Source organism: Oryctolagus cuniculus, chromosome 9, assembly GCF_051225735.1.
Source record: "Oryctolagus cuniculus isolate XC-2025 breed Fujian yellow rabbit chromosome 9, ASM5122573v1, whole genome shotgun sequence".
In the NCBI taxonomy this organism is placed as follows: Eukaryota; Metazoa; Chordata; class Mammalia; order Lagomorpha; family Leporidae; genus Oryctolagus; species Oryctolagus cuniculus.
In genome coordinates this window covers 113,721,992-113,739,203 of record NC_142875.1, presented here as the reverse complement: position 1 = coordinate 113,739,203, position 17,212 = coordinate 113,721,992, and the positions used below count along the sequence as shown (strand labels likewise).

At 38.7% G+C, this 17,212-nt stretch overlaps 1 protein-coding gene across 10 annotated transcripts in view; it reads left to right on the top strand.

Moving 5' to 3' along the window:
- The window catches only part of EPS8 (EGFR pathway substrate 8, signaling adaptor), a 188,473-nt gene that overhangs the window by 149,783 nt on the left and 21,478 nt on the right, over positions 1-17,212 (top strand). For all 10 annotated transcript variants that reach the window (XM_070049440.2, XM_070049441.2, XM_089303877.1 and 7 more), the window contains 4 exons: positions 2,131-2,314; positions 6,663-6,793; positions 12,638-12,746; positions 13,532-13,675. In XM_070049440.2, coding sequence (XP_069905541.2) covers positions 2,131-2,314; positions 6,663-6,793; positions 12,638-12,746; positions 13,532-13,675 — 568 coding nt within the window. The remainder of the gene's footprint in view (positions 1-2,130; positions 2,315-6,662; positions 6,794-12,637; positions 12,747-13,531; positions 13,676-17,212) is intronic.

Below are 17,212 nucleotides of genomic sequence, written 5' to 3'. Positions count from 1 at the left end.
GTCATAGACCAGTCTATAATTTTTTTCCTTTTCTTTTTATCCTATTGAAACATATAATAATCATTCCCAAATGTTTTGAACTTTGACAACTGTTTGTACTGGGATATAATTTATACTTTTAGTGGTTCACTGAACAACAAATTCTTTGAAAGCACTGCAGTTGTTGCTTTTATATTACAATTAATATTTATGTATATTATCTATTTATTAATATATGAAATCCATCCAGATAAGAGCTCTTCAAAAGCTTCATTGAAACACTTATTATGAATATACTATTCATGGATTTCAAAACTTTTTGTGCTGAAATAAACAATTCCATTTTTTCTACAAACACTTCAAAGTATCCTTGTTTCATACATGTAATTTTCTATACATATGATATATAAACTAATTAAATACATTTCCTTAATATTAGATTTATACAGGCTGTGATTTTATGATAAGCCTTCATGAGCTGTCCTGAATTTTTTTCATATAGCCTACTAAATTAATAAGATCTCATAGTGCCAAAATAGCTAAGGTTCTTTAGTTTCTTTAGGTCTTACCTCAAAATAAGGAAAAACCAATGACCATTTGTAAAATTGCATCAAAAAAGGAAATGTGGGGTAGAGTGTGTGTGCAGAAATTATGTCACCCCTTGGGATGCCTTAATTTGCTATCAGACTACCTGGTTTGAGTCCTGGCTACTCCACTTTCTAAACAGCTTTCTGCTGTTGTGCACCCCGTGAGGTAGCAGGTGATGGCTCAGGTACCTGGACTCCTGCCTCTTGCATGGGACACCTTGACTGAGTTCTGGGCTCCTCAGCCTGGCCCAGTCCAATTATTTAGGGAGCGAACCAGCAAATGGAAGGTCTGTCCCTTGGTGTGTCTTTGTTTCTCTTTCTTCCTTTCAAACTGATGAAAATATGTTAACTCTTAACATGAGAAAAGGGCAATTTCTGACTCTAATTATTATAAATATTAGGAAATGAATGTCCCAATGTAGAAACAAAGATGGAAAGAATCATAAAGGTACATACTAATCTGAATAATGTGACTCATTTCAGCATTTTAGAAATATAACATGAAGAGTTAAATCTTGTATGGAAAGAGAAAGTAGCACATTTTGACAAAAATGAAGTTAGACTTTCTGTCCTAGTTATTTTTGTGGTTCATGTGTGATTAGGAGCTTGTAGAAGTAAATCTCACTCAGTCATTAGATGATGAATGGATAGTGATTATGATTACAGATTAGTTGACCTCACTGATGAAAACCAAGTAGATACATTTAATTAATAAAATTGGTCATCTGTTTTAGGGAACTTCATAGTTTAAAAGCACATAAACCCCAAGAACATGCTGGTCTGTTTTTCTTTCTTTGTTAAAGGCGTAGGAACAGACATACACATGGCACACGTGTGCATACACACACACATACACACACAGATATACAGACAGAAAGCTCTCCTCCACTGGTTCACTATCCAAAGGCCCACAAGCTAGGGCTGGGTCAAGCCAAAGCCAGGAGGTCAGGACTCAGTCTGGATCTCCCACATGGGATGCAGGGACCCAACTACTTGAACCACTACTTTTGCCTCCCTGGGTTTACACTAGCAGGAAGCTGAAAGTGGAAACCACTAAGACTAGAACCCAGGCACTCTGAAGTGAGGTGTTGGACTCCCAAGCAGCATCTTAATGGCTGGACAGGTATCCTCCCAGGGATATTTTTCTTTGAAAGACAGCTGTAATATCAGGGGAATTCATAATGGTGGGAGAGGAGAGAGGGGAAAGATAAGAATCTGAAGCATTTTAGATACTAGAGAAGGTTATGCTCTAACTACTATCATACCTGTGCCTTCTCACTTCCCTGACACAAATCTTTAAAAAAAAAACCTACATCCATGTTAAAAAAGTTTGGTTTAGTGGAGAATTGAATTGGGGCAGTTTAGGGAAAACAGAACATGCCACAGAATTCAATATTTATTTCATTCCATTAGTATAAACATGTTTGCTTTCCCTTTTTGGATAACTGGAGGGCAGGCTGGGCATGTGTTTTTGTTTTGATTTGACTAGGCATACTGAAGATTATTGTGAGCATGGATGCATTTCTTAATGTTATTGCTTCTGTGTCTTCTTGTCCTCCTGCAGAACAGAGTGGCCAAAAGAGCAGTTTATTCCCCCCTATGTCCCACGTTTCCGCAATGGTTGGGAGCCACCAATGCTGAACTTCATGGGGGCACCAATGGAGCAAGATCTTTATCAACTGGCTGAGTCCGTGGCAAACGTAGCAGAACATCAGCGCAAACAGGAAATAAAAAGATTATCTACAGAGGTAGTCTTTTAACATTACCCTTCTCAGTGCGATAATCCGTGTGTCCTGTTGCAATTCTGAGCATTCCCATTTTGATCTGAAGATTGTTCTAGAATCAATTGACTGAACATTATGCTTTCCCTCTCCCTCTCACCTTTTTGTCATTTTTGTGACAGTCGCTCTGTCCCTCAGCCTACACCATTCTCTCCAGCCTGCCCTTTCTGCCCTGCTCCCTGGGCCTTGGCGACTTAAGTCTCCTTGTGTCATACTTTTCCTTGTCAGCAAATGTCCCTGGTGCTTTTGGTTGATTTCGTGCTATTTTTCCTCTTCTGTCTTCAGACCTTCAAGACAGTCCTCTAAACCTGGGTCCTGCAAGCCTGTCCCAAGCATCTCTTTCCTGAATGCCCAGATTCTTCTTTTTTGCCTAATTCTAAATTTCCAGAGCCCTGACAGCCTGGCTAGAGAACCAAAGCTTTTTCTACTAGTCCTCAGGTGCAGATGGTCATGTACAGCCCTAGGACACCTTGAGAAATCTTAACATATATTATGTCTTCTAAGAATTTAGTAAGCTGTACCATATGAAGTAATGTATTTGGGGAGCAACTGGAAGGCACAAAATTGGACATGTCATCACATCTCTTAAAAATGAGTTTTCTGTGACTCTTGTTCTGGGGAAAAAAAATTGAGCATTAATTAAAGTTGGTCCAAGCACAAATAGGATGACCATAAATCAGAAGAATGAGGTCTAGTTTGATGAGGCAATAGTAAACAAGGAATAGATCCTCCTAATGTCCTAATTTTTTCCTTTGTTCCATTCCTTAATTTTCAAACAGAGCTATATAATGTGGCAAGCATGATAGGAGCAAATGAATTGGCAAACCATAGGGAATTATACCCTATGACCACTTTTAAAGAGAAACATGTATAATAATTAAATTTCTTAAAACAGTCCCTTCCAAGGGCCAGTGCCGTGACTCACTTGGTTAATCCTCTGACTGCAGCGCCAGCATCCCATAGGTGTGTGGATTCTAGTCCCGGTTGCTCCTCTTCCAGTCCAGCTCTCTGCTGTGGCCAAGGAGGGCACCTGCACCCGCTTGGGAGACTAGGAGGAAGCACCTGGCTCCTGGCTTCGGATTGGCATGGTGCCGGCCGTAGCGGCCATTTGGGGAGTGAACCAATGGAAGGAAGAGCTTTCTCTCTCTCTCTCTCACTGTCTAACTGTCAAAAAAAAAAAAAAAAAAAACCTTTGGGAAAAAATAATCCCTTCCAGAATCTATTCTTTATACATTAATACTATTGTAGCAGTTTGGTTAAATTCCTGAAATTTTCAAAGTCAGACAAATGTACTGCTTTGAAATAGGTTATTTTCTATTGTATTGTCTCCCTCTGACTGCATCTCAGGGAAGAGGTGGATTTCGTGTCTGCCCTTTCCTCTGTATGTGAGTAGTTAAGATGACCTCACTGCTCTGGGCCTTGGTTGGCACGCAGGTGTCCTTGCCTGTATTTTATAGACCTCATCACTATGAGTTTTGTTTCCATTTAGAGGAGAACTTTTCTAGAAGGAAAAAAACAGATGTAATCAGGCATGAAATTATGATACACTTGCCGTTCCTATAGTTACAGCTGACTGTTTTCAAGTCATAAAATTTGCAGTTGTAGTCTTCATATCTTAAATAGCTAATATGCCCAGATTTTGTTATGTATTCCTCAGAAATTCACTTTTGTGAGTTCTTTTTTCAGTTCGTGTACTTAAGGAAAGAGCACTATGTTTTGGTCTTCCAGGTTATAAATTTGTCTACTCTTCACTGTATAAGTAATTTAAAAAAATATTGAGAACCCTTCCTTGTAATGAGTTATCATTTTCCTGTTGTAAAGCATTTTCCATTATGTAGCTCAGGTGCATTCAGAGGTTTAAGAAAAAAAAAAGAAATGAAAAATGCCTGCTAGCGATTCTAGGGGATTTTATACCTTGAAATTTTTTTTGGAAAAGAGGACAAGTAATGGTGATGTACAATGCACAAAAAATGTAATAATTCTTAGAAGAGAGATTTTATCGCACTTTATTGCTACTATAATAAATACATTTACGACAAGACTTGGGCAATTCAGGATCTGGTGATTTTTGTGTGTAATTGAAAGGCAGTGGGTGATGTGACTGACAGGTGTGGGTGGCAGTACTCAGCCACCGTACTTCCTCTGAACCAGGCGTGGCCCTGAGCAAGGCTGTGTAGTCATCACACTTACTCATCGCCATGGTTGCTCTCCCTCTCTTCTCTCCAGTCACTCCCAGTACCCTGTGAATTCCTACTGGCTGACCTCACTCTGTTATGTTCAGAGCTGGGCAAAAGGTGTGAGTGAATAGAAGTTTCTTGTATTCCTCCCTTTAGATCAGCCTTTAATTAAAAAAAAAAAAATCAGATCAAATTTAGTTCCCTGTGCTAAAATTTGCTAATTGAATTTAATGCCTCTGCTCTCTCACAGGGAAATGATAAACTGAATTAATCGAACTCAGATATTTAAATGACTGAAAATTATTTATGTTGTGTGAATTGCAGTATCATGGTGTATATTTTAAATATAGTATGGGTATATATAATATATATTATATAATATATATAATAATATACTGTGGGTATTTTGGCATTAACACTGGCCCATTCATGATGCCCTACGTACTTTGTCTATGTTTAAACTCAACCCTTCTCCTGCTACCTTTAGTAATCATGCATTTACAACTTTTCCAAAACATCCCAATTTCAAATATTTTCCCTAGTAAATCTATAAACAATTTAAATTTTCCAGAAATTCCAGTGCCTCATTGTTCATCATGCTTCTCTCATACTTAATTTTACCTAAACAAGCAATATGAAAATCTTAAGGTAATGTTTCTATTTTTTTCCCCTCCCAATCTGAGTGTTTACTCTCTATAGCTTTAAAACTATGGTGCTCAATGGGACCCACAGTTTCCAGCTCCCCCTCTTGTAGCACCTGGCCTGGTAGGTAGGTCAAGTTTGGCTGGTACTATCAGCAAAAAAAAAAAAAAGGACTCCAGTCTTATTTTATCCTGAACTCTTTTACTCTCAAAATCAATGTATTTGTGACTTCTGTGTTTTCCTTAGTAGCAAGTCTGATAATAGTGCTTCCATTTAAAAAAATAAAAATAATTTTTGTGTACAATTTAAAAATGAGAAAAATGAGATGGTGGTATAATTTTATTTTAATAGGTTGCTAAAATTATTTATTAATTTTTTAAAGATTTATTTATTTTGAGAGTCAGAGTTAGTAAGAGTGAGAGGGAGAGACAGAGAGAAAGGTCTTCCATCTGCTGGTTTATTCCCCAGATAGCTACAATGGCCCAGGCTAGGCCAGGCCAAAGCCAGGACCCGAGATACAGGAGCTTCCTACAGGTCACCCACATGGCTACAAGGGTCCAAGCACTTGATCAGTCTTCTGCTGCTTTCCCAGGTACATCAGCTGGGAGCTGGATCAGAAATAGAGCAGCCAGGACTCAAACCAGCACCCATATCGGATGCTGTCATCACAGGAGTTTCTTTACCTGCTAGATCATGGTGCCAGGCCCCAGTTTACATTTGCTAATAGGCTATGCTTCATATTTCCACATCCTCAAATTTTTATTTGAAAAAATTTAAATTATTTTAAAAATTGACACATAAAAATTGTATGTTTTTATGAGGTACCATGTGATGTTTTGGTATATGTACACATTTTATAATGTTCAAATCAGGAGCAATATATCCATCTTCTCAAACATTTATCTTTTCTTTATGCTGAAAACATTCAAAATTTATTTTTCTAGTTTGTCTGAAATACATACTACATTATCATTATTGATAGTAACCCTATTTACACCAGAACAGCAGAACTTATTGCTCCTATTTAGTTGTAACTTGGTAAAGCTGTTGACCAACTTTTCACCAACCCTCATTCCCCCCTTCAGGTGATTTTTCATATGACACTGTTGACTTGGTAGAATGGTGAAGGTGTATTTTTCAAACAGAGAGCAAGAGTTAAAGGCTTTGCTTCCCAACTCTCTTTATTTTATATAGCTGATAAAGTCTTTCTAATACCAAAGCCATGTATTATTGAAATTCCTATTGAAGAAATGTGTTGCTTTTATATTTGGTTATTATCAGAATTCAAATTTAGCCTTTGCACTAATGACTTTTCTTATTATAAGTATGCCTTGGTCTAAATGGATCCCTCTCATTTTATAATTTATTAACATAATGGCCAGCCACTTGAAAATGGAAGCTGATGACAGCGTGGTAGCAGGTTTTTGTTGACTGAGAAGAATACTCCTTCAGGTGGTCACTGGCGACTCCTGACTCCATCTTGCTCTGTCTTTCAGCACTCCAGTGGATCGGAATACTCTCCTGATGCATATGCATACAACAGCAACATGTACACGAGAGGGCCCCATCTGGACCAAGGGGAAGCTGCTGTTGCATTTAAGCCAACTCCCAACCGCCATGTAGATAGGTAACGTTTAATGAGTACCATTTGCAGCACTGTAGTTTTCTGTCCCTCATTTAGCACTGATAGAGTGATGGGGCCTAAATTGCATTCTACTACTTTACACTTTTCATCAGTAAGTATACAGAACTGGTTTTGATGAACAACAAAAGTTATCTGGATTTTCAGTCTATAACTCTCACATGGTGCCAATGCCTTTTGGGGATTTTCTCTTTCTTAAAACATACTTTTGACAAAAATCTGTGCATTAAGAAGAAAGAAGAGGGGCCGGTGCTATGTTGTGGGTAAAGCTGCCGCCTGCAGTGCTGGCATCCCATATGAGTGCCGGCTTGAGTCCCAGCTGCTCCACTTCCAATCCAGCTCTCTGCTATGGCCCAGGAAACCAGTGAAAGATGGCCCAGGTCCTTTGGCTCCTGCGCTCATGTGGGAGACCTGAAGGAAGCTCCTGGCTTCAGATAGGGGTAGCTCCGGCTGTTGTGGCCATCTGAGGAGTGAACCAGTGGATGGAAGACCGACCTCTATCTCTCTCTGCCTCTCCCTCTGTGTGACTTCCTTTCAGATAAATAAATACATCTTTAAAAAAAAAATAAAGAAAAAGCAATGAACTTGAAACTATCAGTGTGCACCAGATGGTCTCTAAGGATCTTTCCATTTCTGTAACTTTTAAAGGAAACCATTTCCATCTTTCTCTTACCCAACAAAGATAGACAGCCTTCCTTTAGATAGAAATATTGCAACTAAATATTTGCAGTCAAGGCCTTACTCTATGCTTGCCATTTCCTCTTATATTTTATCTTTACTTTCCAGTTTTACATCTCATTCATTTTCCTGTGTTTTTACTCCTAAAAAACTTAACATGGCAGAGATGGAGAATTGGGATGGAGAAGAAATAAAATAATGGGACTAATTTCTCTCTAGTTCTCTCCCTCTCTCTTTCTCTCTCTCTATATATTTCCCTCTCCCTCTCCCTCTCCCTCTCCCTCTCCCTCTCCCTCTCCCTCTCCCTCTCCCTCTCCCTCTCCCTCTCCCTCTCCCTCTCCCTCTCCTTCTCCCTCTTTCTAGCAAGTTAGGTTTACAAGAAGGTCAACCCATATACAAAAGACAAAGAAAGGGAGGTGGATTATTGGTAGCAAGGATATAGAAGCATAGTCTTTCAGATGAACTGGAGTAGAGAAATTGCTTTTGTAATTTCTTAACTCATAGCCTATCTTCTCATGAATGTTACATGCCCTTTGTTTTCAATATACTTGTAATATAATCTGAAGCAGATGGAATTTAAATGTTTTGTTCTTTGTCAGGGATGATGACAGAGATAGTACTTTGGTCGTTGGTGTGGTCACTATGTGGATATTACTCTCGGTGCACTACTAACATTGAGGACAAAGAAAAGTCAGCAATGAGGAATATATTTTGAAAATGAAAATGTCTGAAATAATTTTTAATTAGAATTGTCTTTTAGTAGATACAGGTGAAAATCAATTTTGAATCTTAAGCATTACTTCATTGCAACTCTTCTTGACTAACTCCCTGCACGTCCAGATATTTTCTTTCTTGCATTCCGTGTTGGATGCAAAGATTCTAGGAATTATTTCATTTTAGTATTTTTTAACATTTTCTTTTTGTCTTGTCACTTCAGTAAATCAGGATGATTTTCCACAGCGAAGCAGCTAGAAAACCATTTGAGTGCATTTCTCATGGATGCTCAGATTTATAATATATATTTCTACCAGAAAACTTTTATCGCGTTCCATTGTTAAGACCATAGTAGTATATCATGAACAGTAAGTGTAGATGTACTGGATTGATGGAGTGAACGATGGAGTAAGTACATGAGCATGCATGCAACATTTCAGAGTCACTGCTTCCCTGTCCTGCACCCAGAAATCAGTGAGGTCTAGCATCACTGGTGTGATGATTTGGCTTAGCAGCTGGAGGGGAAGATTGACAGCCACCTAGAGTTCTGGTATTCTGTAGATGATTTGTCATTGTTATGCTAAAAACTGTGCATGAGTTCTGGGTTAATCTGAAATACACAGAGGTTTGGAATTATAACAATAATGATAACGTTAATAACTATTTTTCTTCTTCTTGCATTCTACCACATGACAGGAGTACAGAATGCAATAGGTACCAAGTGAAGTGTATTCACTATTCAGTGAAATTACCATGTCATTAAGGAGACCATCTGTTGAATTTAGGTCCCTCACCTTTGAGTGACTACAGTTTGCTGCACTTTAGGTGCAATTAGTCTCTTGGAGAAGTCTCAGAATATTGTTGTCTACATATGTGCCCTGGATCAATTGACGTGTCTGTTGTTCCTGGTTAGAAATAGAGACTCTGTCATTGAAACATTCTGGATGTCTTAAGAAACTTTAGTACATCAGAGAAATTACAAACTGTGTCATTTTTTTCCAGTTGACACCTAGTGTCGGTGTCATATCCAAGTTTATAGAGGGTAAGAAACCACTATAAAGATTTGCAATTCTAAAGTACTTAATGAGTACATGCTGGGTAACTACCTGTGAGGCATCCAAGATGGCAAAGACTTCAAAGACAGCTGCAGCACACTTTTCTTTTTATCTCACCCACTCAGATCACTAGAGGCAGGCAATCATTCTCTTAGTTTTGGTACACTCAGCTGTCCATTATTAGCTGTGATTCGTTTCCCGATCACAGGAGAGAACGTGGGGGAAGAGAGAAAGACAGAAAATTGAAGTTACTCTTCTCCTAACTTTTGGGGTCGTTGAACCTCTTATCTCCCAAATGAGATCTTAATGGCATGTGTATATGTAAAGTAGATAAAAGCAGAGCTTGTCCAGTGGGGTAGGAGGAATAGGAAACCCACAGAAAACAGTTTTTTAATTATTACTGTTAATAGTGCATATCTAAAATTGGTAGGAAAAGGAAATTACATCCATAAAATGATAATATATTCATTAACAGTAATTGTTATTTATTAATATAAACAGTTTATTAATAGTAATTATATATATATACATATGTGTTTGTATATATATATATATATACACACACACACACACAAATATATCAAATCTCTTAAAGGTAACCAATATATAGCACATCTTTCAGGTCATCTTTTTTCTTTGTCTTCATCCCCCATCTCCTGTGGAGTTACTATAGAAGACATAGTACATACCTGTACACCTAGGATGACCGAATGCATTGCCTTACAACCATCCTGCAGGCCCTGTTGTAACTCAGCATTCTAGAGAACTTCTAGAGAACTTAGTAGACAGCAGAAAGAATGGTCACTGCACAAGGGTAGGATGACCAACATCCTATCTCTTTCTGCTTTTTCTTTTGAAGAGATGTATGAGGAAATGTGGGAAAATAAATGGAGGAGAAGATTAGGGAGTAAAATTAATAAAGAAGAATTGACGTTACCTATTATTGCAATAGATGAAAAATACATTTTAATGAATCAAGTTTTATTGTGTTATGTAGTTTTTAAATTGTGTTTTAAAATCTCAGTATTCATTTAGTGATGAAAAGGGAAACCTGTTGGAGTGAGGTGGACACTATGGGAAACGGTGACTTGATCAGCATAGCCCTGACTGTTAATGAACAACTTAATACATTATCCCTCTTAGTGGTTTTTTTTTATCTGTTCTACTTAATATGACTGATTTAGTTCTGTAATTGATGCACAGTTATTCTTAAGTGTTGAAAATTAACTGAAATGTGATCCCTGTTGAACATGGGAGTGGGAATGGGAGAGGGAAGAGATGTATAATTTGGGACATGCTCAGGCTGACTTGCCCCAAGTGGTGGAGTTGGAAGCATACCAGGGGATTCCAATTCAATCCCATCGAGGTGGCATGTACCAATGCCATCTCACTGTTCCAGGTGATCAATTTCAGTTCACAGTTGGTCATGGTGGAGGGACTGGGAGTCAAAGGGAGCACATAGACAAGTCTAGTACCTGCTAACGTTTACCGATGGAGTAAATAAAGGGGAGAGTGATCCAACATGGGAAGTGAGATACTCAGCAGACTCATAGAATGGCAGATGTCCTAAATAGCACTCTGGCCTCAGAATCAGCCCTAAAGGCATTCAGATCTGGCTGAAAAGCCCATGAGAGTATTTCAGCATGGAAAGCCAAGACACTCTGGCAAAAGATCTCTGTGAGTGAGATCCCAGTGGAAAGAACAGGTCATCAAAGAAGGAGGTACCTTTCTCTGAAGGGAGGAGAGAACCTCCACTTTGACTATGACCTTGTCTAAACAAGATAAGAGTTGGAGAACTCAGAGGGCTTCCATAGCCTTGGAAACTCATGACTGGAGCATAGGGAGATTACTGATGCCATAGACAGGAGTGTCAGTTGGTAAAGTCAACAACAGGAGTCACTGTGCACTTACTCCTCATGTAGGATCTCTGTCCTTAATGTGCTGTGCATTGAGATTTAATGCTATAACGAGTACTCAAACAATATATTTCACTTTGTGTTTCTATGGGGGTGCAAACTGTTGAAATCCTTACTTAATGCATACTAAACTGATCCTCTGTAAAAAAAAAAAAAAAGAAAGAAATTATCAGTTCCCAACTTGACTCTCACTGGGATTAAACATGACAATAGGTCTGCTCTGATTTCATCATCATTTAAAAAAAATTCATCTATTATTTTTCACTTTATGTTTCTGTGTGGGAGCAAACTGTTGAAATCCATACTTAATGTATACTAAGCTGATCTTCTGTATATTAAGATAATCGAAAATGAATCTTGATGTGAATGTTAGGGGAGAGGGAGTGGGAAAGGGGAGGGTAGTGGGTGGGAGGGACGGTATGTGGGGGAAGCCGTTGTAATCCATAAATCGTACTTTGGAAATTTATATTCATTAAATAAAAGTTAAAAAAAAAAGAATTTTTTTAAAGATTTTTTTATTAATTTAATTTATTTATTTGGAACAAAGGTAGGAAGAAAGAGAGGGAGGTTTTCCACCACAGGTCCACCCACCAAATGCTTTAACAGCCGCCAGCTTTGAGCCAGGCCAAGTCAGAAGCTAGGTACTCCGTCTTGGTTCCTCATGTGCGTGGCAGGGGCCCAAGTACTTGGCCCATCTTCCATTGTCTTCCCAGGTACACTGTTAGCAGGAAGGTGGATTGGAAGCAGAGTAGCTGGGACTGGAACTGGTACTCCCAAATGGGACTCTGGTGTCACAAGCAGAGTCTTAACCCACTGTGTCACAATACCATGCCCAAAAAAAGAATTTTTTAAAAATCGTGACCCCGTATATGTGTCGTCAATATTTTAAGAACTTTACAGTGAGTTTATTTATTTATTAATTTAATTTAAATATATATATATATTTGAATCAGAGACATTATTTACATTAGTGAAATCAACATATAACAAATCAACTGCCACGGAAATGATCTTATCTTTAATTATATGAAAAATGCTGGGGGCCGGCGCCGTGGCTCACTTGGTTAATCCTCCACCTGCGGCACCGGCATCCCATATGGGCGCCGGGTTCTAGTCCCAGTTGCTCCTCTTCCAGTCCAGCTCTCTGCTGTGGCCTGGGAAGGCAGTGGAGGATGGCCCAAGTGCTTGGGCCCCTGTACCCGCATGGGAGACCAGGAGAAAGCACCTGGCTCCTGGCTTTGGATTGGCACAGTCATCCAGTTTGCTCATTTTAATAGGGAGAACCCTACAATTCTTTTTATTTCTCAGGTTTTATAAAATATAATATAATAAAACTCAGCTACTGTCTAAATAACTTGTCACAAAGTTTTCTAGCACGATTTGGCTTACCTTAAAGTTTTAACTTTTGTTTTCAGCGTTTAGTAAGAACTTGTAGAATGGTCATCATTTTTCTTTCTTTTTAACAGAAATTATGACCCAGTGAAAACACAACCCAAGAAATATGCCAAATCCAAGTACGACTTTGTAGCAAGGAACAACAGTGAGCTGTCGGTCCTAAAGGATGATATTTTAGAGGTAATAGCATTGTGCCCTTTTTATACTCTTAATAAAGTATATTTATTGGGTTCTTCTTTTGGTATCTATCTAAACCTTCCTCAAAGGACTACTGAGGTCAAGAAATTATTTTAGTGCATATCATGTCACTAAGGGTCCAGTGTACTGGAGACTATGTTTGCTTATCTGTCTTAAGAGGGGGTAGGGGTAGATTTCTTCTGGGTTTACATTCATTCCTCTTTCAGGCTTTCTTCAAAACTAGTTATCAGTTCATGCATAGATGCACTGTAATATATTAATAAGGGAAAATATTTCCTTCTTTTATCCTAGTATCTTTGCCGAGCTGTACTCAGCAGTGAGCTACTAGTGTTAGCAAGTCTACTGTGACAAATACCTTTCTTAGGTTATAACTGAGGGCTTACCTCTTTGAATACATAAGATGAATTAAGACAAATTTTGTAAAGAAACATGGTATTTATACTTCTCCTTTTTGTTCCAAAATCACAGACGGTAGGACTTACTGAGAGTCATCTTAACACTCTGGAGTACAGTCTTCAGATCGTGCAGATGTACATTTGCGAGGGAATAAGGTCCTTAGTGATACCGTACCTGTTTTGTTTTAATAAATATAATTCTTCATGTGATTCCTGGGAATCATTCTGTCAGCATTATGTTGACACTGAGTCAACTCTCAGGGGTGAAAATTTTGGGGTGGGAGGTTGAAGTCTAGGATTAAAAATAACCCAACTTCCTTCATAGACTGATTTTTATATGGTAATTATGCCTCTGTTTTCTTGCACTGACAGATACTTGATGATAGGAAGCAGTGGTGGAAAGTTCGAAATGCAAGTGGAGACTCTGGATTTGTGCCAAATAACATTTTGGATATCGTGAGACCTCCAGAGTCTGGTTTAGGGCGTGCTGACCCGCCATATACGCACACCATACAGGTAATTGTGCTTTTCTTCTTCAGCAAAACTAATATTTACCCGTTTTTAAATATATCACTCTTAAACAGAATTTTAACTCTTTTGGTGTCATTATTTTGAGATTTTATAGGTTGCATATTATTTTGAGAGTACTTGGGTGGCAGTGATGAGAGACACAGGGAAGAATTACACATGTATTTTCTCATTTACCTCTTTAGGAAATAGTTTAAAATGTGTGGCAATGGGTGACTATTTCTCTAAATGCTTTTCTTCTTTCCCTATAATATTTCTGATAACTGGAGAAATAGTGTTTCTGTCGTTTTTCCCAGAGCTCTCCCGTCCACCAGTGGTCTCTTGCAGAGGGTGACCCTGAGACAGTGGCAGGAGACTCCAGCAAGTCCCCAGCCTCTGCTGTCAGTGTCTTCAGTGTTCTGTCACAGAACAGCCTTGTGTCTGCACTCATCTGTCCTTACACCAACACACAAGTGTTGGTTCAGTTGGACTGTAACACCGTCTCCACTTCTTGACTCTAAGATTATAATACCCTTAACAGTGTTGAGTTGATCAGTCAGGCTCTCTCCTTGATCCTTGAATAGTCCTGGAGGCCCATGCCACATTTCCAGGATTTCAGGGACCCTGGTCATCTCATTCACCCTAATATATGAATTCACTCGTTGTTAAACTCCTGGGGTTTTAGAGCTGTGAGAAGCGCTCTGGAGTCTGATCTGCCAACTGAGACAGAATGAATAGACATCCCATGGGCAGCCTCTAAACCTGGGTGACTTATTTTCCTGGATAGAATTCCTTTAGTGTTCAGAATCTTGAGAAGAAGATGGCAACTGACCCTGTATTGCTGCCCTGAATTTTGAGTAGAAGTTACACAGACTGTGCATTGGCATAGTTAATTTTATGCCAGGTCCAGGCTTAATAAAATACAGATTGCTCATTTCTAGAACTGTGGTCCTCCTCCTGCTGCCTTGATGATTCATTTAAGAACTCTGCGTTCCTCCTGACATTGAAGATTAGGTCATGCATTTATCCATAGGGGCCTGGCCTCATTAGAATCCATGAATCAGACAAACATTTAAAATAAAAAATAAGGGCATAGTTTCTATATCTCAGTAATGGAAAGTGATTGAAATCCCAGAATTCTAGAAATTCTGTTTTCTGTTCTTGCATTCTGGCCTGAAGAGCATGTATGGTATGCATTTATTTTATGTTCATATTTGTCATTAGCTGTTGATGCCAAAGAAGGAGTTTGAATTATTCAAGGTATGATCTACACCATTCCGCATGGGTTTTTGAAGTGAACTTTCCAACTTAGTTTTTATTACCTTTTTCTTTCCTAAGTTCCAAACTTTTCTGAGGTTGAAATGTGGTAACCTGGCATAACATAGGTTTCTGTTTGCTTTGTGAATCCTGTACTTTCTTTCCCATAGTGCTTTTGACCTTGTTCTTAAACATTGATCAATTATACACTTGAACCGTATGCCTTGACCAGGAGAGTATATGCCCTGTGAGCTGCATGAACTGTGTTTACTGTTGAACTCATGATGAGGTCTAAGATGCACTGCTCACAGAAGACATTCCTAATTCCTAATATGTGAGAAGAAACTAAGGGAATATATTTTATGTGTTTTAACAATTATCAGAACCTGTCTTTCGGTGCATCTTGCAAGGAAGAAACAAACTCTAAAAAAGTAGTTAAGCTAGCATATAATATAAATTCTGTATTTTCTTCCATCTGAAATTTCCTTAGAAAAAGTTTAGTCTCTGACCTTTGAAACATTTTAATTCAAGAGTTTAATGTCTCTTAAATGTTCTGTTTACTGTTCTGTCATGTCTTTCTCTTCAATTCTGATTCCTGGTTTGAGCCATAAGTTGACTTTTCGGAAAATATTTCTGTTTAAAACTGAACCAAGACTATTAATACATGTCATCAGTATTGAGAGTACTTTTAGAAAGCATAAGATCTACTACTATATTGTAGAGACTTTCATCTTAGATTTTTGTCAACTTTGGCACAACCAAGAATTTTTTCAAGTGCTAACAAGTTTCAAGAGTGTGTTTTGCTACTTTAAGTAAATAGAAACTTGTGGTCCTTGAATGAGATTGCCTACTTTGGCTATTTCCTTTTAAACTTTTCCACACTATCTCACTGTCTTCTGAAAATTTCCAGATGCAACTTGAACGCAGTGATGCGTATAGAAATGTGTATCAAAGCTTTCTCTCTGTGTGTGTTTGTGTGTGTGCACGCACTGTTTAGGTTGAAGCTCTCTTTTTAGAGGATATTAAAAACAATCTGCTTCTTAACACCTCCTGAAAATTTTGGGCTGAGCTCAACAAAACCAGCAAGATCTTGTAAAATTTTAATAAACAACTCAAAAATCTGCTATCTGGCACACATCCCACTCTGAAAAGATTTCTATTCTCAAGCATTTATAACATTTCTTAAATTAAAAAAAAAGGGAGGGATAGAGTAAGATGGAAAAGGAAACATGCTTAGAAATGTGTGCCACTCATTTTCATATCTCTGCAAGGGTGTCAGCAGAAACTTAGACCTTAAATGTCTATAAAGAAAACTCCTGTGGCTTATTTCCAAATGACAATAAAGATCCACTGTCTTTATATAAGATTTCAGTGATCCTAATAACCTAAGCTTCTAAAATTTTGTGAGATTGAATGAAAAGACGAGTAAGACACAGAATTTTATTCATTCCACATTTATTTGCATGTAAACATCGTGTACTTGACAGAAAGCACAACGGAAAGCTAAATTCCAAACATGGCAGATCATTTGGACAACCTTTCCTCCTGTTCTTGCTGGGTTGAGAGCAGGGACCGTGTCTCCCCTCCTCAGATGGCATATGTACACTTTTTTCTCCTTTTGTCTTTCCTGTTCAGTGATATCACAGTTTTGAAGAAATGTGAAGAGTTTATAGCAAAAAAAATTTTAGATTCTTGTCCTCCAGCAAAACACTTAAGCGTGCCTTACTGAAATGTGCTCTGTGCACACAGATAGCAATGACACTGCACTCCAAAGGAGACCAGTGGTCCATGCTCATACTCTGCCAGGCATTGTTTAAGCAGCGGAGGATGGCCCAGGTGCTTGGCCCTGCACCTGCATGGGAGACCAGGAGAAGCACCTGGCTTCTGGCTTTGGATCAGCGCAGCTGGCCGGCCGCAGCGGCCATTGGGGGGTGAACCAACGGAAAAGGAAGACCTTTCTCTATGTCTGTCTCTCTCTCTCTCTCTCTCACTGTCCACTCTGTCAAAAAAAAAAAAAATATGTTTTTATTTAGTTCAAAGGTAAAATGTCAGAGAGAGTGAGCAAGAGAGACAGTGATTTTTCATCTGCTAGTTTATTCCCCAAATGCCTGCAACAGCCAGGACTGGAAGTCAGTCCTCATCTCCCAGGTGGTGACAGGGGCCCAGATACTTGGGCTGTCACCTGCTGCCTCCTAGGGGATTTAGTAGGAGCATGCTGAGGGCAGGTGTCTTGGCACAGTGTGTTAAGCTGCTGCTTGTGATACCAGCATCCCATATTGCGTGCCTGTT